The sequence below is a fragment of the Dromaius novaehollandiae genome, chromosome 26 (assembly GCF_036370855.1).
Source record: "Dromaius novaehollandiae isolate bDroNov1 chromosome 26, bDroNov1.hap1, whole genome shotgun sequence".
Lineage (NCBI taxonomy): Eukaryota > Metazoa > Chordata > Aves > Casuariiformes > Dromaiidae > Dromaius > Dromaius novaehollandiae.
The window spans coordinates 5,511,851-5,538,186 of record NC_088123.1 but is presented as its reverse complement, the minus strand read 5'-3'; the positions used below and the strand labels follow the sequence as shown (position 1 = coordinate 5,538,186).

Here is a 26,336-nt window from a genome sequence, read left to right as displayed (position 1 = left end):
TGCAATACACGTCTAAGTCATTTCATTTCATTACCTATGTTTTCAGATTCTTTAATCCCAGTATCTGAAAGCATTTTCTAATCAGTAAAGAATGAATGAATCCATCATCTTTGGAGAGAGTATTATTGTCACTCACTCAAGTATGCTTATTTATTTCCCTGTGGTACCTAGCCAAAGAAGCCTTGCAGATATGAGTCCTCTGCTTGACTCTTACATTTGCACATGTTAGCAAAGCAAACAGGAAATTGCAGAGCAGCCAGTGCATATTTCCCACTGTAATGCTAATTTGTTGGCTTCTGTTTGGGAAAGAAAATGGTGAGTAATTTGAGGGAGTTCGTTTGTTTTCCTCCATAAAAGACTGGAAAAATTGATCCCAATTAAAAACTAATTGGTTATGACTGGAACTGGGGAATGTTCTGCTGTATTCTGGGGCTCAGACTTCAAAATGTGGATCACTGAATCCAGCAAAACACCTGCACACTAACTTAAATCTCAGCAGGTGAATTGTTCTACCGATACTGCTGAGATCTGTCACATGTTTCTGAATGTAGGTTGGTTCTTTGCAAGGGGATGCACAGACTGGTCAGGAGAGAGAGGTGTCTTCCATTTTCTTTCTCATCTCAATTTTAACATTGAAGCTACTGAAGGGTAATGTGTATCTTGCTTGGAGCATCTCTGTCAGAATTAGATATTGAAGCCATGCTCATTGCTTGGGAATGTTCTTGCATTTGCAGCAGGGCAGTATTAGCAATGCTGGGATCCCTGAGGCATCCCCTGACCACGTGCATCTTCCAAATGCCAGCTCTGCTAACCAGACGTGGGACGAGGCTTCGCTCATCCTGGAGATTTATAGTGGTTACAGTGTGAGGCCCTTGTGAAGATTCTTAATCCTAGTTTGCAGAGTGAATATCGAACAAATAAATTAGCCTTGCTTAAAATCACTTTGATCACTTGCATCATGTATGAGAGAATTTCCTTTTTTAGGTCTCTTCCTCCCCCCCCCCCCCCCCCCCAAAGGGTCAAAATATTCATGTTAGTGCCATTATTTAAGTACCTCATTTTGAAACTCAGAATGTCTTTCTATCCAAACATTTCCTTTGATCCTACAAAAAATATAATTCAACCTTAAAAAAGACTGCTCAGCCCCCAAATGAGATGTTCCATATCAGAAGGCAATTCAGTCTGAAATATTACATTTTCATTCACTGAAGTTTATTCAACAAGTTGTTTCATGTTGACCTCAAATTGTTAAAACAAAATTCCAGAATACAAGAGGGAAGAAAGGCTTTTTTGCACAGAATGTAGCATAGAGCCTGACCTCTGAGTACTGCTGCTCTGTGAGTTAGCGGTGTCCTGCATTTTCACTGAATTATGACAGGCTCTTCTGATCAAATCAAACAAATACTGTCACACATACAGTCCATATCTTAGAGTATACATCTTGCAGTCTTTTTTGGTATGTAAAGATAGGATCTTAGCTGCCCCTTTCCTACCTGTTTAAAAAAAAAAAAAAAAAGCATTTCACTGGTGGATGAAGTAATCGCTCTGTGTTGTCAGGTTGCATCCTGCCCAGGAAGGGTAGGGTGTGACACTGTGGCTGGCATATGTCCCTGCTTGTGCAGGGATATCCTGGCAGAGGAGGATAGGGACTGTCCGTGTGCTGGTGACACCTTACTGTTCCTTTCAAAAGCAGCAGCTGGCAGCCCTCTGATTAGTGTGCTGCAGATGGCAGCAAGATGCTAGGGCCCTCTGCCATCCCCTCATCAGCACGCCCTCAGTGCTGTGGCCTCTCCCCTTAATTCAAGGGAAGCTGTTGCTTGTGCTGCTGGCTGGGATTTCCAGGTCTGACAGTCACAGCTGCGACGCAATGAGCTGCATCCAGGGCTCTGGGCTGTAATGCATGCAAAGCGCCCTGGGCCCGTTCCGGTCCTTGGGAGCAGTGTAATCACTGGGGATTATAGTTTTGCCAGGAGTGCCTTCTGCAAGGCCAAGGGGAGGAAAGGCATGGTACATTCAGGAGTTAATTCTCTGGGAGGTCTGGGAGGCGCACAGATTTATGAAATAAAAGCTTGTAATGCAGTTTAATAAGATTAAATTTATTTAATAAGCACAACATGAGGACGTTGGTTCAAGTTAGCAGCAGCTACAAAGCCCCCAGACCTAATGGATTTTGCAGAGCAGCACAAAGAGAGGTCTGGTTTTCCCATTGTTGTTATTGTTTTTAGTCGTTCTTCTTACCAGAACTGTTGTTTCTGGCTCTTGCATGCTTCTGCCCCTGCCCAGAAAGAAGGGCTGAAAACTACATAGGCAAAGTGAACAGGGCAGTGATTGTGGCTAGGATCCGCAAATAGGGCTGGCTACAGGCAAAGGAGAGCCTGGGCCAGTGTTTCACTATTGCTCCATGTGGCAGGCTGCTTCTCTGGGTTTAGGTGGGCCATTTTAATTTCTATGCCTCATTTCCCATGTGTACAGTGAGGCTAATAATGCTGCCTTTGTGTCCTGTCTATTTAAAATGTAATGAGATGAGATTTTCAAAAATGACAAATAACTTTCTGTGCCTTGTATGAGTGCTTTGCTGAAGGCATCTTCAGAAGGGACTGAACTCTCTCCTGCTGGGCAGTGTGGCCTGTTGAGGTTTTCAAGCTGTGTCAGCAAAATGAAGGAACCAAGTAATACAAAGACAGCCCAGTACAGGTTTCTCCTTGAAGCTTTTCTTCTCAGTTTAAAATTCAGATTCAGCAACAGCAATATGCCTCAGCAGTTAGCACTGGTTCTCCTAAACAGCATACTTAGGAGGAAAAGAAATCTCTAAAAAGCAAGGGAAAACAGTGATGCTTTACTTTTTCTTGCTTTCCAAACTGGGTGTTTTGATGTCCTGATTTGATTGTTGCTTTGAAATTTTCAACCTGAAATTAATTTTTTAAAACTACACATTCTTCTTTCTGCCATTAGACCAAATCCAAGTTCAGCATGTCTCTTGAAACACTGGTCATTGCGAAAATATTGCCTTGAGCCCTTTGGAACAGAGTGGCTCTTTGTATATATTTATATAGCACATGACCTACTGCAATAGTGATATTGAACATATTGGGAAGCTTTAGGTCTGTCTGTGTTTCGTTTGAGAGTGTTGTGCTACTTGGAAATCCATTTGCTTCAGTAGGGTTATTGCCAGCTTTTGCGATTGGAAATGGAATAAACCTGGGACAATGGCCTAACTCATCCGTAATGTTCATTTTCTTTCTAGTGAATGAGTCTCTCCTTTCTGTGTTATTGTCTCTGGTTGACTCTTCTATTGCAGAGTAAAACACAATCATCTATTTACCTGTATCAGTAGATTCAAGGTAATTCCCCTTTCTCCTTGTTTTCACCAAATAAGTCATTGCATGTATACGAACATGATTAATCATGGATTCAAAGCCGTTTTCTAAATGCCTACCTGTGCAGAATGGTGCAGGGTGTTTAAAATAGTCTCTAAAGCCATCACAAAACACAGAGCCCATCCGGTGAAACTGCTGTAATGCAGCTTAAGGGTAAGATGCTTTTGTGTTATGTGCTGGCAGGGCTCTCATCCAGTGAACAAAGTTGATAAAGAGAACCGTAAGCATAAGTAACATCTTTTTCTAGACTTACCAGGGCGTTTTCACCCAACCTCCCTTCTTTACATGGACCTTGGATATGCCATCAGCCTTTCCTCTCTTAGCATGTGTAGCTCAGGTCTTTGCAGTTGAAGGTCTTGATTGTCTGATAAAGTTTAGGGAAGCATTTCTGTGTTTGGGGGCTGGGGGGTGCACGTGTGCGCATGGGTAGTGAATGTTGTAAGCACAGTTCTCGTCTAAGCATCTATTACATCGCTGCCTGTGAGTGCAAAAACCTGGTGTCAGTGTCCAAGGAAGTCTTTTCTGGAACCATTCCTACATTATGAGCACAAAGTAGCAGATCACATCCTAGGATACTCTGAAGGGTTAAATATTTCCATTCCAGTAAATGGGGAGGCAGTTCCCTTTCCTGCTAAGTTCTTACTACAGGAATTGCCATGAAATAGGAGAGACAGGAGAGAGCAATTCTGGAGCAGTTGAAAGGGCAGGAGTGTAGCAGAAAGGAAAGGTGAAGGTGGGCTGCGTCTTTGATACAATAGCAGCATGTTAAGCAGAGTAGTATTTGTTTATCATGCATCTGGGGTACTTTTAGTGTAAAGTTTACTGCTGACTTTTATTTTAGTGATTTTATATCTTGTCTCAAAGTAAACCAGAGGGCTGTAACACTCTGAAAGTCAAATGAGTGGATCATTCATAGAGCAGGAAATGTTTTATGACCCTTACTATTATTGTTGTTGTTATTTATTAACTAGCACTCAGGAGGTGTGTGAAGCCATGTGCATCGTGGCTCTGGCGTGCTTGCGATGGAAGGATCTCATCTGGACAGATACTGAGCAGTCAAGATATCCCCGATGATGGGACATAAACAATAATATCCACCCGTTCTTTGCCTTTTTGATAAGAGCTCTCTGTCTTGGAAGGTCTCTATTTTAAACCATGTCACAGCAGTAAAGATTTTCATTGTCCGTTTTGGTTTCTTTTGGGAATATGCTGACAAAATTTTAAATAATTTCCAGTCCATAAATCAATAGCTATTTCCTGTTGAGTACGAGTTCCGTGCAGGTTTTAGTGATGATGAGCCAGTAACTGTTGTATTCTTAGAGAGGTGTTTGGAGGAAATGTTAATATTTAATGATGCCTTTTTGTGGTCAGACGGGTGATTTCTCTTAATGACACTGTCTGGAAGAAGCATGCCTCAATACTCAGCCATAATCAATCCACACGACATATTGTTAGGGCTTCAAAATGTCACAGGACATTTACAGACCTTAATGAAATCAGCAATTTTACTAGAACTTTTGTCTTGAATATGGGATATTTCAAAGAGGTAGAGAGTCCCCATTACTGCTATCCGTGATTGTCGTCATGGGAATACCTGAAAAATGTCAGATTTCAGAGAGGCCTGGTGCCTTTCACTTGCCTTTATTTTTTTAAACACTGAATTAGTACGGAGAGATTTGAAGGCAGTGAGGCTCTCCATTCCCTCTGAAAGTCAATGGGAGTTGTGTGCCTAATTTCCATTTGTGCATTTGGAAAATCCCCTTCTAATTGACTAAATATTTGTGCTATTAGCCATGGGCACAGTGGCACAATGTGGCTTTCAAACCATCTGTTTTCATGGACTGAAACCCACTGGCAGGAAACCTTGATTGGCAGAAATTCACCAAGGCTGGTTTACATTAGTTGAGGTTGCTGAGGACAAAACCATAAAGGAAAACAGAGGCATAGGATAAGCAGAAATAAAAAGGAGCATGGAAATAAATGAGCTTTGTTTCAGCATTTGAATGGATGTTACTCATTTATCAAAAGACTTTCTTCTGTTCTTTAATGTTTCTGAAATAATGTGTCTTGTCTTTGAGTGCTCAACGCCAAGAAAGGTTGTCAACCACTCCAGCAATTATCGTATCCTGAAGAGAAGTTGGTTAATGATTTCTCTGTGGACAACTTGGTCTTTCAGTTTTTGTGCTATGCCAGAACAATTCCAACCCAATCAAGCATTTTAGAATTTGGTTTGATTCTTAATGTTCAAGAAATATTCTGAAATATAGTGGAAGTTAATCAGTTCTTCTTGATACTGTCCCTACATCTTAGAATATGGAAATTACAGAGGTGAGATGCTGGGATCAGTGATAGGTAAGGCAACAATCAAGGAAAGAAAAGATTGCTTTCCCAGCTTGTGGTCAAGCAGTGAAACTTGCAGGCTGTTGCAGGGGCACATGCAGCAAGTTGGATATTTTTAAGAGCTGCATAATTTTGTAAGCAATGATATTTGTGGAGGTCAGCGCAGACAGTCCCAGGCCCTCACTCTGAGCATCCTTGAAATTTGCTTGTGGGTTTAGATTCAAGCTTTGTTCACCTTGTCTTTGAAAATCATTTGGTGGTGTATATAAGTGATCATTGGATCTCTGCTTTTAGCCCGTGTTCCTAGGCATCATGATAATTTTCTCTACGTTCAGTAAAAGCAAACTAACTAACTTCACTGTGGAGTCCTCTTTCAATGGACCCAGTTGAAAACACCGTATCAACTTGATGGTTTAATTCTGAGGACAAAGCTGTATTCTTAAATCCTGAACCAAATAAACTTAATTGAAGGGTTGTCATTGGCTTAAAAATGGCCAGTTTTTCATCTGGGTTTGCTCTTCAGCGTGGATGTCATTTGTGCTTTTAGTTAGTGTGCGCACATATTTTGGCACTTACCCTACTTCGTTTGCATGGTCAGCCACAGTTTTCTCTAGTAAGGTTTTGGCTTCTGCTCCTTAGGGCTGTTTTTCAGATATTGATGGCATTGAGCACAGTACCCCTGCAGCTAGGGACAGATAAATTGCCCTTGGGCAGAGGGGCTCTTTTTCATATTCATGATATTCTGCCAGGTATTTCGACAAACGTCTGGTTGCCATGAAAACCCCAGCACAGGAGCACTTTCCTATGGATGGTTCTGGACCAGAGCCATGCCTTTAGATGGCATAGTGGCCCATACCAGGCTCCCTGTTTGCTCATTGTCGATGGAGAATGTAGGTTTTGTAGAGTTCTGCCATTGCAAATACCATATTTTCATGGAATCCTGCCTTGCATGATAAATTTTGCACCCACTGGAAGTATTAATAATTAATTACTTGCAATAGGAAGAGCCCCAGATTTGGAAGTAGTTGCTGTCATTTATTTTAATAATGGCAATTTAATGGCAGAATATATTGCTATAATTTCTGGCTGGGTTCTTAATCTTTAAGCAATGGAGAAAATACTATATTTGCAGCAATTCTCTCACCTAAAGATGGTAGGGAATTAAAGCAGCATAAACCTTATATTGCATTATGTTATTTAAATCAAGTTTGATCATTCAGCCTTACACTGCACATGTAAGTTACTATGGCAATGAAATGTAATAAAGCATCATTTATCATTTTATGCATAAGAAGTAAGTTGGCACATCTGAGCAGACAGAATGGAAGATCAGAACTTGGTAGAGCCACCAGTGCTCTGCAGTTTACTGCCTGCTCAGGCAAGCTGCGAGCACCAGCACGGAGAGAGCGATAGTGTGCAAGTAGAGAGCTGTCCACTAACTGTTATGACAAGGAGCCTGCTTACTTCATGTCTCTATGCTCATATTTCTCCCGCTGTATCAATGTAAAAAATCTTCTGTAAAAGGATTTTTGTGAAACCCTAGTGCTCTTCATGCACTCCTTTCTCTTGTCTTTGCAACCTATAAACTCTTCAGGCACGGGGTTGTCTTTTATCATGTTTTCCTGCAATGCTTAATGCATCACTGAGCTATTGTAAGGACCAATTAATGTTGTGACTGGACTGGGATATGAAATCTGCTGCATGTAGACTAAAGGCTATCAATGTAACTCAGATCGGTTTGATTCTTTTCTCAGGTTTTGTTCATGTAACTCTGTTCACAGTATTTCTCCACCTCTGTTGTCACTGGGCCTAAATATGGTTTGTTATCATCTCTGGAATTTTTCATATCAATGCCAGATTTATGAAATCAAAATGAGGACCAGTGTCATTTTCAAAGTCATTTTTGTGGTTTTATGTGAAAATAGGCACCATATTATTGAATACACAGATTATCAGCTCCTAGTGGTTTTCAGTAAAGTTTGGGCATCTCCATGCTTAAAGCATGAGCATATCCAGTTGACACAGTTAACTGCACAGCTCAGGAGCTGTGCCATATTAACTGGCTGTGAATATATTCAAATTGGAGTGCAGGTTGCACCAGCCTATACTGTTTTTATGGTAACACAGTTGGTAATGAAGTCTGATATAACTCTGGCCAGGAATTCTGGTATCCCAGACAAGACCTGGGTGTCAGGCACTGTAGAGTCTCCACTGGACTCATCTGGAGACGGTGTCCTGCGTAGACTTGCCGTGAATGCAATTGGATTCCATCAGCTGATTCATTTTTTTCCAAGTCGCTGATCATGCTGTTAGCTGGACACGAAACAATTGGAGGCATTGCTGAATGTGTCCTCGGGTACATACGGAAAGGGGGAGTATTTGGAGATGGCTGTTTAGCATGTGATTGCTGTGTATATTTGGGGTATATTGTGAAAGAAAGAGTTGGATTTACATGGGAGGAAATATTGGCTTTTGGGAGTGATCTTTGATCATCTCTGGAGCGTTTGGAAGTTGCAATCTTGTCTGCAGAACTTGGTTCTCGTCCCACTCAGTTCACAGCCTCTAGGCTAGCTTAGTGGCAGTCGCTTCCCTTTCTGTCCTTCCACAGGGGCTGTGTCTGTGGCCATCTGAGCATCTTCCAAGGATGCGCCATGTGATGAATGAGCTTTATTTAGGGCCGTCCCTGAAAGTCACTGCATACATTTCAGCAGACTGCAGAACGTGTCAACGCAATTGCTTTAAGGCTTTCAACTTGCTGGAGCCTCTGTCAGCGCTCTCTGCAGCTTCCATTGACTGCCTGATCAGCAGTGCTATGACTATTAATATTTATAAACCTTAAATAATACAGGACTTCAGTGTACCTGAGAGACCATATGCTGTTCTCCAATGCCCATCAAAGCACCTGAGATCAGTATGGCCACAGCTCTGGCTGATCTGCAGTTATGGTCCCAGAAGGGGAAGGGAGTGGAGCTTTTTCCCTGGAGGGCCTCTGTCTCTGGATTTCTCCCTCCTTCATTAGTTACCAGAGCACATCGCCTTCCTCCTTCAGGGCCAAGCTGCAGGCTTATTTCTTTCCTTTTTAGTCTGGAGTCTTTCATCACAGTCCTGTGCATTTATTACAGGGCTTCACTTGTTTGTGACCTTGGTTTTTTTCTTTGCCTCTTGGTGAAAATGCATTGACTTGGGCTCCTTGGGGGGGGGGGGGGAGATGGTTGAGGCACTTTTTTATAATAATAATAATAATAATATTATTATTATTATTATTATTATTATTATTTTTGCTTTTGGTGTTCTAGGCCTGAATCTTGCTAAGGTGCCTGGTGCATTTGGACACAGATGCCACTAATTTAGCATTTAATGTATGCATGTGCAAAGATGCATATCAATGAATAATGCATAGCAATAAACAGCTTGGTGATTCAGTTTGGTTCGGAATGATATTGCATATGGATTAGCCTTAAGGACACAGATCAGCAGTATTAATAGCATGTATCAGGTGGAGACAGCGAAGCTAAACCTATTGTGTGCTGCACCACTTGCCGTTGTGCTAAAATGACTCTTCTCCCATGTGCAGTCTCACCCGGATTTGCAGAGCCGTTCGGTGTACCCAGCCGACACAATCCCATCGGAAGCGACTACGGCAGCGCTCCCTCCTCAACCACAGCCGTTGGGGTGGTTCATTTCGGTGCAAACCCCCCAGAAAAAGAGTGAAAAGGAGCTGTGCTATGCGTGCAGCGGTACTAGCCGTGGGGAGCGCGAGGGCGTGTGAGAGCCCAGCCGCTCCTGCGAGACGCCGCATGGCGGGAGGGGGCAGCGGGGGGGTGTCTGGAGGTGGCTCTGCGCCGCGCCGCGGGCGGTGGTGCTGAAGGGACAGCGCCGGGCAGCGCCCGCCCGGCCTGGCTCGCCCCCTCCTGCCTCGCCCCCTCGCTGCCTGCCTTAGCAACGTTGTCTCGTCGTCTCTCAGGGACGCTAGCAGCATGGGCAGGAGCGGGGAGGCAAGGGGCTGCTGCTCTGTCTCCTCCTCTAGAAACCCGAACTCAGCCGGAGCCGCCTTTAGCTGCCTCCCCTGATCCCCTGCAGGGAGGGATTGGGGGGCTTCTGGCATTGCAGAGGGTTAACTCACTTGCAAGGTCACTAATTTCGGCTCTTGGAGGTAAGTTCTGGTTAATGGCTCATTTTCCGTGTGTCTCAGTTCCCACACCCCTCTCCCATTTGTCTCTCTCTCTCATTCTCTCTCCAGTGCCATCAGTCAGCCCTTTTACCCCCTGAAAAGGAACCGCCTGAGTCACGGTACCAGTGATCCCCCAAAACCTAGAAAGATGAGTCAGGTTTTTGCCTTCCACTACCCCAACCGCGATCCCATCCCCTCCCCACTCTCTAGCTCCGCTGCCTTGAGAAAAGTGAGGAACAATAGGATTCCCGGAGCGCTCCCCGACTCCTCCATTGCAGGGCTAGCAGAGGAAGGGGAAGGGTGACGGGAGGAAGGAAGAGATCCTTTCTCCCCTGCCTTGGGAACACGCCTCCAGAGTAGCCGGAGGTGAGGGGGGTGCTAAATCCCCATCAGCCTCTGTGCAACTTGTAGCAATAGCAGCATGCTGGGGAAGGGGGGAGGGGGTGTGTGATGGGGGCTGTTGCTCCAACCTGATCGAGTCCATTTGCCAATTCACCAGTCACATCACTTCCGGATCAGTCCCAGTTTCTGCTGCAGAGTGAGGTGGTTATTTTTTTTTTCCCTTCTCCTTTTCCCTCCCTCCCCATCTGGATGCTGGGAACTTGAAACCTCCTCCCTTGATTGCTGCAGGATCTGCCCCAACCTTCCCTCAACTTTGCACTGCATCAAAGAAAACAGAACGAGCCACAGACCACATTGTACCGATGGGGGCAGGGGATTTTCCAGGCACAGCCCTTTGCAATTGATGTTGCTGTATCTCTAGGACCCAGAGCGATCTTTTTTTCTCCTCTTTTTTTGTGCGTGTGTGTGCGTGTGTGTGCGTGTGTGAAGGATCCTGTGGTTACTGCTGTTATTATTTTCCCTTAGCAGGGAGACCACACAAACCATGGCTGAGAGGAAGCAGTCTGGTCGGCAGGGTGAAGAGGAAGAAGTACCAGCCTTCTTCAAAAACCTGGGCTCGGGCAGTCCCAAGCCCCGGCAGAAATTCTGTGGCATGTTCTGCCCAGTGGAAGGCTCCCTGGAGAACAAGACCATCGACTTCGACTCCCTCTCGGTGGGCCGCGGATCTAACAAAGTCGTGGCAAAGCAGAAGGATGTTGCCCACCTAGGTCCGGATGCTCAGTCCATCTATTCCAGGCAGAGCGGGAAGGGAGGGGAACCATCTGTTGATTTCGGAAGAAAGGTGGAGATCAGGAGTGCCACGGGGAAGGAGGCGCTGCAGAACCTGAATGACAAGGTGGGTTGCATATGTGTGCATGAGAGAGAGATGCAACTTGCAGACAAGGTAGGCTGCAGGAGGGGTGTATCCTTTCCACCCTGCAGTTTCTTGCTTTCATGTCACTTGCATGTATGTGGCAGTAAATGTCTTCCTCCAGGAAGCAGCATGTCTACTAGATCCTTCTTGCCAGACCTCTAATGTTATTCATGTGCTCTCTGCAGGTGTGTGTGTATGTGCACAGGGAAGAGGGCATAAGAAGAAAGGAGCCCCCACACCCACAGACACCTCCCTCTCCCCACCCTGCCTTCCTATTTGGTGATAGAGATTGACTTTTTTGTTTCTTAGGCTATCCCTCCAGCACAACGGTAGCAAAATGCCCCACCCAGCTAGTGAATGCAGCTCACAGGAACAGAAATGCAATTGTTAGCAAAAGAGCATCAGTGAGCATCCACCTAAAGGGACTAAATCCTTGCAGACTTCTTCCAGGGGAAACTCAGTGATGCACTCCTACCCCCTCCTCCCGGGGAGAACAGACTCCAAAGTGACTCCCTGGGAGCTGTATTTCAATACCAATTTTGAGCAAGGCCATTGGCTACAGTGGGGATATTGTCTCAGGAAGATCTGCTGGGACTTTCGCAGGAATGTGGCATTCTCATAGAAACCCACGAAACTCCTCCCAGTCTTTTAAGACTTCTGGAGCTGTCTTCTCTCTTCTCCGTATGTGTAATGGTGTGTAACAGAGCCTCTCCTTTTCCTGAGGCAAAACCCATTCAAGCCATAGGTCTAGCTGACCATGCACATTTCTTTTTCCAGATAAATAGATCTGAGCAAGCTCTGTTCATATCTGAGCTATGAAATACTTGGACAATGCTGGCTCATATGCATAGCATATGAGCAACCAGCAACCTGATAAACTTCTCATAGCATATTGGGAAGGAGTTTTTCCAAGTAGTCCCCTAAAGGGTCTACAGAGCAGCCCCTTCCTCTGGAAACTGTTTCTGGGAAGTGACTCCTGGTTTTTACTAGTGGTATGCATTGCATATATAAGGCACAAGTCTGCCTGGAATTGATAGTAGGGGCTTGTTCCCCACGCTCCCCCTGCTTTCAGAAATGTGACACATTAGGAGGAGTGTTACTGGGGGCTTATGCTCCCCAAATCAGACCCTACTCTGCTTTTCCTACTGCAGTAACCTAAGCTCTCCATGCAGCTGTATTTACACACATTTATTACAGCAACTGCACAGAGTTTACTGTGAGATCACAAATGGAGGCCCTGATTCTCAGAAGTGCTACACACCAGCCTTTGCTTTGGAGTGAGGTATGTTTCACTCCTCTTCAAATCAGGTCTGGCCAAAGTTTGCCACTTATAGAAGCCCATGGCTTGATTTGCCCGTGTTTATGTGCCTACTAATCAAGTAACTTGCCATGATTAATTAGTCTTGTTGGACTAACAAAGATACACCTCAGGAGTAAAGTGCATACACTTTTTCAGTTTGCAGCCTCAAAGATTTTGCAATTCAGGGTGTTTTCAGAACTAATTTCAGACAATTTGATGTGGTGAAAAACCCACAGGATGCACGTGTAAGGAGGTGATGCGTTAATTCTGATAAGGTGAATTATTGTGTGATTGAAGGGCACCAGCATAATAAAAAACTGTAAGTACAACAATATGGTGAGAAATCAGAAATCCATACAGAATATTAATCATATTCTTTAAAGATTGTTACTTGTTTCTATTTGTAAAGATTTTCATATTAACGTTAACTATGAAGGCATGAAGTAATGGGATAGTACTAAACATTTGAGTTGCTTCTCATTAGCTTTTCAAAGAGCTGATGCTGATGGATTATGCTGTGAGGGGTTGTGTGCTTGGGAGGGGTTGTGTGCATTTGGGTGAGTGCAGTCCTCTATGATAAATGTCTTATTATGGGTTGGCACTTTATAGCAGGAGTGTTTTAGCTTTGGTGGTTTCCTGGTTGATTGCATCTATAGCTTGTATCAATGGTTAGATCCTTAGCTGGCAAAACTGGTGTTACTCCAGTGTAGTTAATAGAAATTTCTTTATGCTAATCAAAGCTCAACACATTTTAAAAAAAGAGGAAAGAAAAATAATCCTGCATAAAGTGGTATTAAAGTAAACACCACATTAAAATAAATTTAGATACTAGTTGAAAAGCTAAAAGGCTTCTAAAGTTTTGCAACTGAATTTGGCCCATTATTTTCAAACCTCCATTTAATAATGCATCTGAAATAGGTTCTCCCTGGACAGACTGTACGTTGTCGCCATGTGATAGAATTTAACTTTACAGTGGAAAGGAGCAGTATGCTGATTTATGGGATCTTAAAATTATAAGCCACATAAATTATTTCACAATAGTCTAGAAACCTTACTGCTTCTTTCTCTTTAGCTTGAGGCTGAAAATAATTACAGTTTCTATCAATATATGTAGCAATCAACATACAGAATGGTCAGTGTTCTGCTTCAGAAACCAAAGGACCATATCGTGAGCTGGTGGGAATGGATGCAGATCTACTGGAGGCAATGGAATTATGTGGAAATATTTTATCCAGTGATTGGATCCAAAGTGGGTTTAAAACACAATCACCCTTTCTGTCACTGTATAGAAAGATCTTGTATTAATTTCCACTAACACCATTAACAAAGCAAGATGGACAAGCTCATTTTTTAGTTTTCTGAAGCCTTAAATATCCTTACAATTAAAGAAGAAGAAGGTAATTATTCTACATTAAATTGTAATGTGTTGTTCTGCAGGGAAAGATAAGGGCAATCAAATCTTTGTGCTTATCCTATCTAAGGTATTCTATAGGCATCTATCATAGCCTCGCTTTGTTGCCTCTGGGCCATGCTGCATAACTCAGGGTTAAGATCATCTCTAGAGGCACCAGGAAGACCTTCTATCTTAGTTTAAGCAGCTCTTTACAGTTAGGCCTCTGGAGGCAGTGTGACCTATTCAACAAGTCTGCAGCTCAGGAGATCTGAGCCAAGCTCTGCTATTTACCAGCTGTCAAGCTTCTGAGAAGTCGCTGTGCTTCCATTTCCCATCTTAAACTCAGTTGTCTTCCCTGTTTAGACTATCAATATCTGGTCCTGGAGCTATTTGTTCTATGTCTGAGCATCGCTTAGTGCGTTAGTCCCTGACCTTTGACTTGATTTCCCATTTATAAAGTCAGTATTCCCTCTCTTTTGCTCATCTGTTGAGATTCTTCAGAAAAAAGGCAATCTTTTAGGGAATATCTATAGGGAAGGATAATGTCTGATTGCAACAGGAATTAGCAAGCGTGTGGCTTGCTTAAATCTAGTTTGCACGGAGAGCTTGAGTAGGTGCTAAGACACAGCAACCTAAGTACAAGTCCTGAGAGGACTACAGGTCTCTTAAGTTGCTAGCTGAAGTTCCTGCTTCCATGTTGTCATTAGTCCCGTGATTCAGGTGATTCCTCTTTGCAGCAAGCAGAAATCTGTATATACCTTTTTTGGATCCCTTAGAAGCAGTTCATGAACCCTTAGGGATGTGCAGAGCACTGGGTGTAAACTGCTGGTCTAACACAACAAAGCTATGTACTATTGTAATAAGATAAATAACAATAATAACCAGAGACTGGGAAAATATTTTTATTTTAGAATTGACAGGAGAGGAAACAGTTCCAAAACACAGTTTTATGAAGCTTTTTGACATGACTGGAGTTCTTGCTAAAACCTCAAAGCTCTCAGGATCACACTTGTTCATTCCTGGAGGAAAAAATAATGAATAACAGGACGTTGTTCAGAGCACAAACAATCATAGACTCTGGAACATTAATGGAACTGTTGTGTAAAACAAAGAAGTTGTTCCAGACAGCTGGAAATGCTGTTCTGAGTTTAATTTGTTACAATGCCTGTAATTTCTCTAGCCTTGTTTCAACAATCATTGCTTGCAAAATAATTATATAGGGAGATGACTTGCATATTCTTCCAGTGGATCATAATAATCCGTCTTGCTACTGGGAAAAAAAGCCATAAAGAAACTAGCAATGATGAGCACAAATGTCAAATTCCTGTAAATTCCAAGATCCTTCTCAAAGCCATCAATCTACATAGCTGAAACATGCGGTGCATCCGGTGAGCATGTTGTGGAGTGGTCTATTAATGTTATGTCAGGAATTTACCCATATCACTCCTCCTCGAGCAGAAGTGAGCAAGGGGCATTGATACAGGGCCAACATATTTTCTGGGCTAAAGACTCAAGGGAAAACTTAAACACAGATCTTCCTCCACCCAGTTTGGAGTTGAGCCAGGTCAGAGGTCTGGTCTTGCAGCAGCATCTCGGGCTGCAGGCTTTATCTCTGTGGATGACACAGAGCCTGGCACAATGAGAATGGCACCTTTGCCAGTCCGCACGCCAGTGCTATGGACTTCATTTGACAAGAGCCATCTGTTTTTACCAGGTGCTGAGCAGTCATTTATTTCTGCTCCAAATCTTTTACCAACGGGACCTTGACTAACTCCTTGTATCACTTGTCAGTCTTGTTGCACATTAAATTTGAGTCTCTCTTCTGTAGGGCTTTTAGAAAGCTGAGAAAAAACCTTGGTAGCAAAGCAAGTGAGGTTAATCTGTCTGTTCTACATGAACTCTGCTACCCTAGAAAAGGACTACATCTGGGAGCAGAATTGTAGCAAATTACCAAAAATCAAAGCTCTTTACTGTAAGGTTGACATAGAAGTGCAGTATCCTGTTCTTTGGCGCGCCTCCTGGGAAGCTGGAATGAATCTTAGGGTGGGAGAATGGAGGTCAGAATTTCTTTTTCTCATTGTCTGGAGTAATAATTGAATGCCAGAGGTAGGCACCTGGTTGACATAAGCAGTGAGAACAACTGCTGGAAGCCTGAGGCTTTGATGTAGGTTTTTGGGAAAGGAGAGAGGGTTATAGTGTTAAGAAATGGTGCAAATCACTCGGAGTGGGGTGAAATGAGTTGTTCCTTAGATGCTACCCATGCTCTCCATAAATCTAACACTGACTCTCATAACAGGTCGTGTAATCGCGTGCTTGGTCCCCTGGGTATATGAGCTCATTAGAGTCCCCACCTTGGGAACTTAGTGCTGGATTCATCCTATTAACTTCAGGCACCTAAGTGAGCTGCCAGCACTGGGTGTGTAGTTCCCAGGCCTGCCTCCATTGCTGCTGGAGAGGGGACACGTCCAGCTGGGGGTCTGGATTCCAGACGGGCTGAATCACCTCCTGGAGATGCCAGACTCTCTCCACTGGCTGTAGAGGGAGGAACAGTGACAAGGATGCCCACATGTCCTATGCCTTAGTTCTAGAAATGCTGTATTTATAGTGAAGGCCAAAGCACCAGTGTAGGCTGTATGCTGTTTAGAAGAGAGCACATTTTTGCTATGTATTGTACTACCTGTGACAGAGTGATCTCTGAAGAGGGTTGTCTCCTTACCAGTAACATGAAGTGTTAGTAATATTAACCGTTGGGACAGCAACAAGGGCTTGTTTGAGGGCAATTAAGATTGTAGTGCGTCTGAAATGCTCAGGACATATTTCCTCTAAGAAAGACAGTATATATGTGTGTGTTACGCATCCCTGTATCTGATTTAAACAGCACTTGTACCTTTGGGAGCTTCTAAAGGGGGAGAGTGTCTGGAATTTTCCTCTTGGGGGAAATGCAAAAGAAATCAAGCACCCAGGTCCCAGGGAAGCTAGAGGGACCCCAGCTTTTTGCCCCTGAGTTCATACTCTGGAGATTAAAGCCTTCCCTCTTTGATGCTAACAGTCTCTTTAGATGGTTATTTCTGAAGCTTCTCAAAGTTTCCTGTGATTTTAAGAGAAACAAAATCAGTCAGAAGGTTAACTCTAATCTGTGGATCAAATGTACATTTTTATTGACCTGTTTGTGCATCTGGAAAGCGAAACTCCCTCGTCACAATCTCAGATACTCTGTATTCAAATAGGCTAAGCTATTTCTCTGAGAAGTTGTATGATTTTATCTCCTCACAGTAGCATATTTGACCTCTGTGGTCATTTCCATAGCATGACACTTAATTTTCCCCTATAGAGGATGATAATACAATCAAAAGATGCCTCTTGGTGAGGATAGTTCCTCTCTGTAATTTAGTTTATAGTTATTAATATTGGACAGTTCTTTCATCAGCTTTTGGGAAGGACAGATGTGCTGCTTCTGCCAGATATCAGCTTGTATTTAATCCTCCCAACACTAATAAGATGCAGGGGGTTACTGGATCCCTGGGAAGCTCCTTTCAAGTCATTGAGACTCGGAGCTGATGCAGCAATTGTCATGGGCAGAATCGCGACATAACATTACGGCCTGATCGGTGAACTCATGAAAGCTCTTTTGGCCCAGTCCTGCTGCCTCTGATCACAATAACAAGAGTCTTACTGCCTTTGGCAGGGGTGATTCCCCGATAGGGAGTGGGGATTATTAGCATCTAACAAGCCTAAAGGGAAATCTAGAGCTTGTTGATGCTGCAGTGCTGCAATTCCAGATACTTCCAGGAATGCTTCCAGGAATGTCCATCTCTGATCCCTCTTTTCATTATATTTTTAAACATGTATTTCCATTTGCAGGTTTTATAATTTCGTAGCAAAACGTCCTTGTGGAAAAAAATCCCCCAAATTAGTAAGGATAAAAGCAGTTGGGTGTTGTAGAAATTCTTGGGTTTGTTGCAATTACACTAAAATCTCACAGAGAAAGAGACTCTTTTGATAGTTTTTTTTTCCCAACCATCCAGTAATTCCACAGTGGGAATAAAATTTTCTTTCTAAGTGCAATAGGATGGTCTACAGAATCCGTGGAGTTAAGATTCAGAGCAGATTTCCATGGATGCCTATAATGATTTTTCTAGCATAGATTATCGCTGTACAGAGATTCTCATATTCTTGTGCAATTCTCCCTCTAGGCCTTTGCAGAAGACACATGTTACAAATGTTACTTTAGCATGAAATTCATCTCTACTGTGTACAGCAAAGCTGTATAAGAGATCCTGTATGAGCTGAGATCTGAGTAGAAATGCCTGGCTGCAATCCTGTTGTATCCACTGGCCACTATAGCCTCTGACTACCCTGAGCCTGAAGGATGGGCTGGGGACATGCACCCCGTGCAGAGCACCGCTCTTTGTGTGGTCAGGGTGGAGGCTGGCAGGTCAAGCATGGGGCATCATGCTCTGATCTGTGCATTTTCTCCCCTGTTCTGCCTTTTGATGGATGTTGTAAGGGCTGTCAAATGTGCTGATGCAGAGTAGTTAAAGATACTAATGTTTTCTCGCTGTTTCTCCACCTCTGATGTGACTTGGCTGCAGTGACCTTGCTGGTCCTGTCCTCGTGGCCACAGTCGGGAAGGTGGGTTGGGCTGACCGGCCAGCTATCCTTCACCACTTCCCTTAGCTAGCATTTGGCAGGGAGGATCTGGCAGTGGTTGTTCTCTAAAGCATCTTCTAATTTTAGCCTGCTGTGTGCAGTGCTAGACCTGTGGAAGACAAGGTGCATCCGTGTTCCCATAGAGCTCCTATCATTTCCCGGACTACCTTGGCGGTGACAGTACTGTTGTGCAGCAGTCGGGCTGTCACACAAGCCTGCAAGGATTTAATCAGTGAGTTCAACTCACTTGTTTTAACCTAGGAGCCAACTCCTGCAGCTGACACTTCATATGTTGTTACCTTTCTTAATTTAACTTGTGGGGGATTTAGACAAAAACTGTAGCTTAAGCAGGGGAGTGAAATAGCTTTTGAAAAAATGCAGGTGTACGTCTTTGTATTTCCAGATTGTACTCCTACTTGTTCTTATGCCAACATTGTCCTTTAGCTTCACTAGCTCTTCTCCTTCCCTCATGATTGCCTCTCCCTCACATGTGTTTATACAGCAGATAATATCCCTCCCTTGCCTTCGTTTAGCAAGACTAAATAACCCAGTTTACAACTACATTAACAATTTTTAAATTATTTATTTTGACACCCTTTTAGCTATGGAAGGAAAGAAAATTGGGTCACACTGGCACTTGTTATAATAGAGTTAGAAGATGCACCTGGAAGGACTGTTCTGGTCCTTTAGGTACACACTAAATGATCAGAGAAGGAATTGCAAAGTTCGGATCCAGAAGGGGTTTTAGATTTGGTGCAGTGTAGATGTTGTATATTGAATGACCATATTTTCTAGTCCTTTAATCTCTTCATTTATTTTATTCTGTACTACCTAGGTTCTTGCAACATGGTGAAGGGAAGGAAAAGCTAAGTGTCATCTGGAGGTTGTCTGTCTATCTGAACCTAGTCCCTGTTGGATGCAAGTCATGGAATATATTCAAGTTCAAGAACTGCTGTTCTGAGTTAGGCCCATGTGCAATAAGCGTTACTGTTTAAAAGGTATTTTAAATATCTCTCTTTCCATGAGCAGATCGGAGTAGTTTTAGAAATGTTCATGCGGTGATTACATTGTCCCCTAAGAGGTGCGTCTGTTTTTTCAGTCAATACTGCTGTTTCCCATGTTTTAGCATAAAGTGGAGAAATGACATGCCCAAGGTCAGAGAGGGGAATCACGCTGGAGATGAGTGGTTCCCTGCGCCCACATTTGTGGTCATTCGTCTGCAGATCATGTTGCTGCTGTTGAGGCAGGATCTTGAAATGGTAGCAGGGCTCAGCACGTCTCAGATCAGCTGCCCACAGACCTCGATCCCATCTCTTGAACCCTTAGGTAGTGTTTGCTTCCTCTTTGGTAGCTGAAGTCACTCTTTTGCCTGGAAAGCAAAGAGAAGAAACCCTTCAGATACAAAACTGAGGAGGAGAAGTAGCACTATAAAGATAGGTACGTTTGCACTGCCTAAGTTTAGAAATCTAATGTAGATGCTTTCTTCCATGTTCCCCTCAAAAATATGCTGAGGTTTCAAAACTTCTGCCAGTGCAGATCAGAGCGGGGCAGGATGACAGGGAGTATTGTCTAATCATTGAAACAAAATAAAACCCAGCAGGCTAGCAAATGAATCATTTTGCTACTGTCATAACAAGAGACTTTTTCATTTGCTACTAATTGGATATTAAGTGATTGGCATATTAGCTACTTAAATGCTGCCTGATGCCCCGCCTATATGCAGGGAGAGCTTTTACCTTCCCTTGTAGCCTCCTGTGAACTGATGTATGTGAAATGCCCTGATAATCATCTCTCTAAACAGATGTTGCCTTTATAACGATTTACTGCAGTAATACACTAAAGTTTATATTTCTTATGGGTTGGGCACAGTGTGTTTCGCAGGGCTGCCTGTGTACGTAAAGATCCTCGCTGTCCTGTGGTCCCGGGAGCTCGTGGTTTATTTTGTGTGCAGTTCAGTTGGGACTGAGGGAAGGTAAGTCTTTGTCTGCCATTAACTGATCTGTTTTGATCTTCAATTAGGAGTGGATTTGTGCTATTTGGGTTCCCCAAAAGGTGTCTTGTACCCTCCCCAGGAGCAGCTGGTCTGTGAGGAACAGGCGTAAATAGATTTATGTTGAACAGTCATCCCACACTCTGGCCATGACTCCCCCCTCTCTGCACTACGCTGGGGCAAGTGCATTGTAAAGAGTGAGGAATCGTTTTTGCCATTTAGTGCATCTCTTTCCTTGAAGTCCCAGCTTACAGCTCTCGGGGACTGCATCCATCCAGGATGGGCGCAGGGAAATTGGAGAAGGGCCTCCAGGCGTGACTGCGGCACGGAGTGCTGCGAGGGTAGGAAATGGCCAGAGTGCCGGGAGAGGAGCAGCAGGGCTCTGCGCCGAGCTCCAGCCCCGATTTCCCTGGCGCTAGAGATTCAGGTCGCGATCACGGGAGGGGACTCAAAGCCGCGGGGTGTTTTCCGGACGGGGGGGGAGGCATGGAGGAAGCATAGCTGTCTCGCACCGTATTTTTCCCCTTAATTTGCTCCTGCTTCCGCGCAGCTTTCAGCGCCGCTAGCGCCGAGAAGGGCGGGGTGGGACAAAGAAGATGGAGAGCAGCGCGCTTCCCCCCCCGCGCCGGCCGCCTCCTCCCGCAGGCGCGCAGCCCCGGCGCGGGGGGGGCCGGTGCGGGGCTCCCGCTGCCCAGCCGCAGGTGCTTGGGGGGGGGGGGGGGCGCGCCGTGTCCCCTCCCGCGGCGGCTCCACCATCCCGCCACTCTGCAGCAGCCTCTCCCCGCCCGGCAGGGGCGGCGGCGCGGTTGCGGCGGCCGCAGCGGGAGGGGCGCGGGCGCGGTGCCGTGCCGCAGCCCTGCCCCGGTGCCGACCCCCCCCCGCCCCGCGCCGCTCCCCGGTGCGCGCCGCCGCTGCCGGCGGGAGCGCGCGTCCCCGGGCCCGCACTGACGTCTTCGTTGCGCCAATTTGCATCTCGGCGCCCCCGCGGCCCCTCCCCATTGCACGGCGGCCGCCGCTCATTTGCATCCCCGCCAGGCTCCCAGCCAATCGCGCCCCGAGCTGCGCGGCCCCCCGCCGGCGAAAGGGAAGGGAGCGGCGCGGGGGGCGCATGCGCCGCTGCCGCCTCGCTCCCGCCGCGGCTTTTTATTGCTGGCGGGCGCTCGCCCCCTCCCTGCGCGCTGGGGCTGGGCCGGGCTGGGCTGGGCTGGGCCGGGCCGGGCTGGGCTCGGAGCGGAGCAGAGCAGAGCGAAGAAAGGGAGACGCGCAGGGGTGGCTGCTCCTGCCCGTCGTGCCGTTGCGGAGAGCAGGGCTCGCCTCCCGCCGCGCCGCGCCCTCCCCGGCACAGCCCCCGCGCCCGCAGCGGCTCAGGCTCGCTCCCTCGGCCGTGCGGTGCTCGCTGCCCTTCGGAGGGGCGGTTAGCGGAGCGCTTGCTGGGAGGGAAACAATAGCGGTGCAGCAGCCGCCCCGCTTTCCGGAGAGGTTTCCGAGGGGGGCGCTTTCCCGAGATGTCTTACCAGGGGAAGAAGAACATCCCGCGGATCACGGTGAGCTCGGTGCCGGGGGAGGGGCAGGCGGGGGGATTAAGCCCTTTGTGTGCTGGGAAAGCGACGGCAGGGGTTTGTGGCACGATAATAAGATCAGGGTCTAATACAGGCGCTTCCTGTGCTGCGGCGTTGCCTGACGCCCGAGGGGGAGGGAGGGAGGGACGGACCGACGGGGCTTGCACGGGAGCCGCGGCGCTTTAGCGGGGGGCCTGAGCGGCTCGGGGCCGCGGCGCCCCCGGGGCTCGGCCGCGCTGCGGGGCCGCCGCCTCCCGGCCTGCCGCGACGGCGTTTCCCTTTCTTCCCCCGAAGCTTCTCGCACGGCGCGTCGCGCTCGGTGCAGTCCTGGGGGAGACGGGCAGGGCCGTTACATAACCCCTCCCTCGCGTTCGTGGCTGCGGGAGCCGCTTCGGGGCAGCTATCGCAGATGCGAGGGGAGCAACTTTTGGGAGGGGTGAGGGCGGGGTGTTGCATAAGGGCAGATGCTCCCCGTAGCGGGCCGCTGAGCCGCGCTCGCTCGCTGGCGGCGCCGCGGTCACGCCCAGCCGCGGCCGCGCAGCGCTGGGCAGTGGCGGAGGCAGCGGAGCCGCCGGGGCTCCGCGCCCGGCCCTTGGCTGTGCCCTGCGCGTTAGCGAGCGCGGGGGATGCGCGAGGTGGTACGTGGCGGAGGGAGCGTCCCCGCTTTTCGGGGAGGGGGGACAGTTTCCCTGCGAGAGTTCAGCGGCAGCAGAGCTCACGGAGATGCCTGCGATCAAGCGGAGGCGAAGGCTACGGGGAATCGTCGTGGGCCAAAAGGAGCCTGACGCATTTTTTGTGTGACCAAAAGCTCTGATTTGTGTTGGGTGCACCCGGTGCAATTCTCTTCAAAAGATAAGGAAGAGAAAAGGAGCAAGATTCTGGTCTTTTTTGCTGTCGTGTAAACCCAGAATTGATCGACCAAGATTAATGCTTGAAGAAGAGGGACTTTCAATGTATAGGCGTTGTTTTTAACTGCCTCAGCGTGGCAAATATGTACACATTTGGTACCAGGCCCTTGCACCGTTGCAAATTGCATGTGCTTTTGTCTCCAAGGTGGCTGAAATCAGCAGATTCGCCCAGATTTCGGAGCCTTCCATGCAGCCGCAGCAGGAGACCTGTTTACTAGCAGAAGCGTTTGGAGCATCGTTAAAATAGTCCAGGGCCCATTTTTCTTGGTCACTATAAATAATTTTTTCTTTCCTGATTGATGCTCGGTGGATTGGGACTTATTCCTGCTGTTATTGACATCGATGACAAAACTGTATCTGATTTCAATAGCAGCAGGCCTTTTTAATAGCACAAGAAGCCTGCTCTAGAGGTGGGCATAAATACTGCAGTGTTTCTGGAAATGGTAAACATGTAGGACAGTGTGCTGTAGAGTCTGGCGTTGAAAGACAAGTGGGTTTTTCACGCCCCAAGTTAATTCATTCAGGCTTATTGGCATTCACAGCAGATCCTAAATTTAAATCTTGGGTTTTTCTTTGTGTTTTACATTGGTGCTGTTACTCAGGGAAACTATTGCAGCAGTAGGAGGAAGGAGAAGCAAAGAAGGAACGAGATGCACTGAATATCTCATAGATACTTTGCAGTTATATAAAAGAGATAAAGGTGTAAATCAGTAGCTGATGCAATTTATGTAGCCGTTTTGGTTTTAAGAGCCATGTCAGCTTATCAGTTGAGAATCTGATGCTCTGGCTCTTCTCTTCAATTTAATATAAGCTCTTTGGGAAAATGCCTGATTCTTTTCTTCTGTCTGAACAGTGGAGCCCCGATCCAAAGTAGGGCCCCTGAACACCATTGTCATTGCAATGTAATGTGTATTTGCTTTAACTATAAATTCAGGGCACCATCAAGTTAAGGTCCTGCCCCCTACCCCTTCTTGAAGCCCGCCTTTGGTTTTGCCAGCCTTGGGCCATGTCATGCTGGTAAAGCTTTGTTTTCTCCTAAATAAATTGTTGGGAGGGGGAGAGTTAGCAGAATATGTACAAGGGCAGATATAAGCACTGGGGTGTAGTTTAACTGAGCACTGCACTATGTGCATATGCTTTGATTTAAATCTATGCGTGTGTAATGCGGGGAATGGAGGAACTAAAGGAACATGATAGTTACTTTTGACTTTCCTCCCCATCCAGAGCTCTACAGAGTATGTTTCGCTATTGTTTAAGAGTACCACAAAAAGATAAATTTGTTTTTGACCTAAAATAGCTGCAAAGGTGAGATGTAGCCTGAGCTGAGATATAAAACACATCGCTTGATAGCTGCCTTGTTATAATTACCTTTTTGTTCCTGCTAAACTGCATTCTAATCTGAGGGAAATGTAATAACACATTTTCTTAAATCCTCTTCTTTAACATAATTTGCTAATATGTGCTTACTCTGTCTGATTATGCATAATGATCTAGGAAGGCAGTAAAAGTATCCACTGAATTGAAACATTGCTAAGTTGGGCAAAATGAGTTTGTTTGTGTTGTGTAGCCCATGGCAACAGACTTTTGGTCCATTTCCCTGACAGCAGTTGACTCATGGTTAGCCAAGTAGTGACTCTAGTGTGTGGGTGCATATAGGAAACTCTGCATAGAACTAAAGCAGAAAAAATAGAGATGTGGCTATGATGTGTCCCTTGAGAAGTATTCTTTAATGCTTTTGCTGTAGGTGATGGTGGGGTGCCATTTTAACAGATTGCAGGTACGAGTGAAGCAGCCAAGTAGACAAGCCCGCTGAAAGCAAACTGTTTTTCTGTTCTGATTTTTTGGATCATTAGCATGATGAAAGGACTTGCAGATGAAATAAAATATTTTATCTTTACAGTTGAAAGTGCAGCGATTGACTTGTATTTTGACATGCGCTTTTGAATAATGCAGAGGTTGTTTCCATCTCTACTCTTTTATCTTGGAAGTGACACTGCAGACTGTCAGTTTTCTTACAGAATAATTATGTGTTGTTGTATGCTTCTTTGTTTCAGAGTGATCGTCTTTTGATCAAAGGTGGTAAAATAGTTAATGATGACCAATCTTTCTATGCAGACATTTACATGGAAGATGGGTTGATAAAGTAAGTGAAGCCTGATACAATGTTGTGATTGGAAATGTAGGAAATGTACTGCATAATAGCAAAGAATAACTTGGTCTCAGTTATATTAGATTGCAAAGAAAAATGAATATTTCACACACATGCTGGTGTTTGATGGAGGAATTTTAAAAACAAGGTGTTGAATTAAACAAATGGGCAAAAAAACCCTTGTTATTAAACATGGGTCAAAGAAGGTACTTAAATGTGCTTAATTTTAGCCATGTGAATTGTCCCATACTCAGATTACACGTTATCTGTGTGCTGTAATACTTTACTGAATTATGACTTAAGATACTCTAAATCTAGAGTTCAGCACCCTAATACAGTTAATTCTGTATTAGGGCAGGGGTTTGGACTTAGGTAACCACCTGAGGTCTCTTGCAGCCCCATTTTCTGTGATTCTGACACAAGGATCAACCCCAAACCCCTTAAAGTTGATAAGGATCCTGTAATTTTAAGTGCGGCAGTTCAGATCACTTTCCAGCACGCTTCTATGTGTTTAGTCCTGAAACATGCATTTCTGGCATGTTAAATATATTACAGATTTCTTTGGAAAATTACTCTTAGGAAAAAATGGATGAGCAAGAGGTTACAAACAAGGAATTTTCCTGTTCTGGCTATAGAGTCAGCACATGTGCTTTGTTAATCAAGGTTAAAAGTTAAAGGAGCCAGCTAAAGACACGTAATTAATTGCATTGTACTGTCCACTATTGCACTTTTAGAAATAAATCTGCATAGAGAGCTATACTGGAGAGGTCTTGGTGGGGGCAGGGCGGGGAGCTCTCATCAGGAATTTGGTAACCAGTATATATGCATGGGCTTATATTTGTGCGGGAAGTGCATAATGTTTGTGCAAGAAAAAAAAGTAGGCAAGATAGAGGCAGAAATTCTTGTAGCACTTTCCAAAACAGTGTCAACAACTAAATTGCTCTTACATTGCTACTATCAAGTGTTGGCCTACAACTCAGCAAACCCAGTTCCATCCCAGTAAAGCTGTTTGCAAGGGTCTCGCTCTGTTTGATGCCATGATGGTTTGGTTATCTGCACGGTTCCTTGTCCAGCTGTCTGCCAGTGTGGCTCCTTCTCTTTCCTTCCTGTTAAGCGTAATGTTTCCCCAGGTCCTGGAGTAGTTGCGTACTTTACTCTCTCTATTATGCAGCTGCTTCAAGTGGAAGAATAAAATATCAGCTGTATATGCTGATCCTGTCCATTGCTTTATATAGGAACAGAAA

The 26,336-nt window shown here is 45.4% G+C and overlaps 1 protein-coding gene across 3 annotated transcripts in view; it reads left to right on the top strand.

Annotated features, from left to right (window-relative positions):
* Nucleotides 1-10,412: 10,412 nt before the first annotated feature.
* The window catches only part of DPYSL2 (dihydropyrimidinase like 2), a 57,507-nt gene continuing 41,583 nt past the window's right edge, over nucleotides 10,413-26,336 (top strand). Inside the window, exons 1-2 of one of the 3 annotated variants that reach the window (XM_026122311.2) lie at nucleotides 10,413-11,125; nucleotides 24,998-25,086. In XM_026122311.2, the coding sequence (XP_025978096.1) occupies nucleotides 10,775-11,125; nucleotides 24,998-25,086 (440 nt within the window). In that variant the 5' untranslated portion in view covers nucleotides 10,413-10,774. Of the gene's footprint in view, nucleotides 11,126-21,564; nucleotides 22,021-24,997; nucleotides 25,087-26,336 lie in introns of those variants that run through there. The other 2 variants (XM_026122314.2, XM_064497895.1) reach the window with 2 other exon arrangements.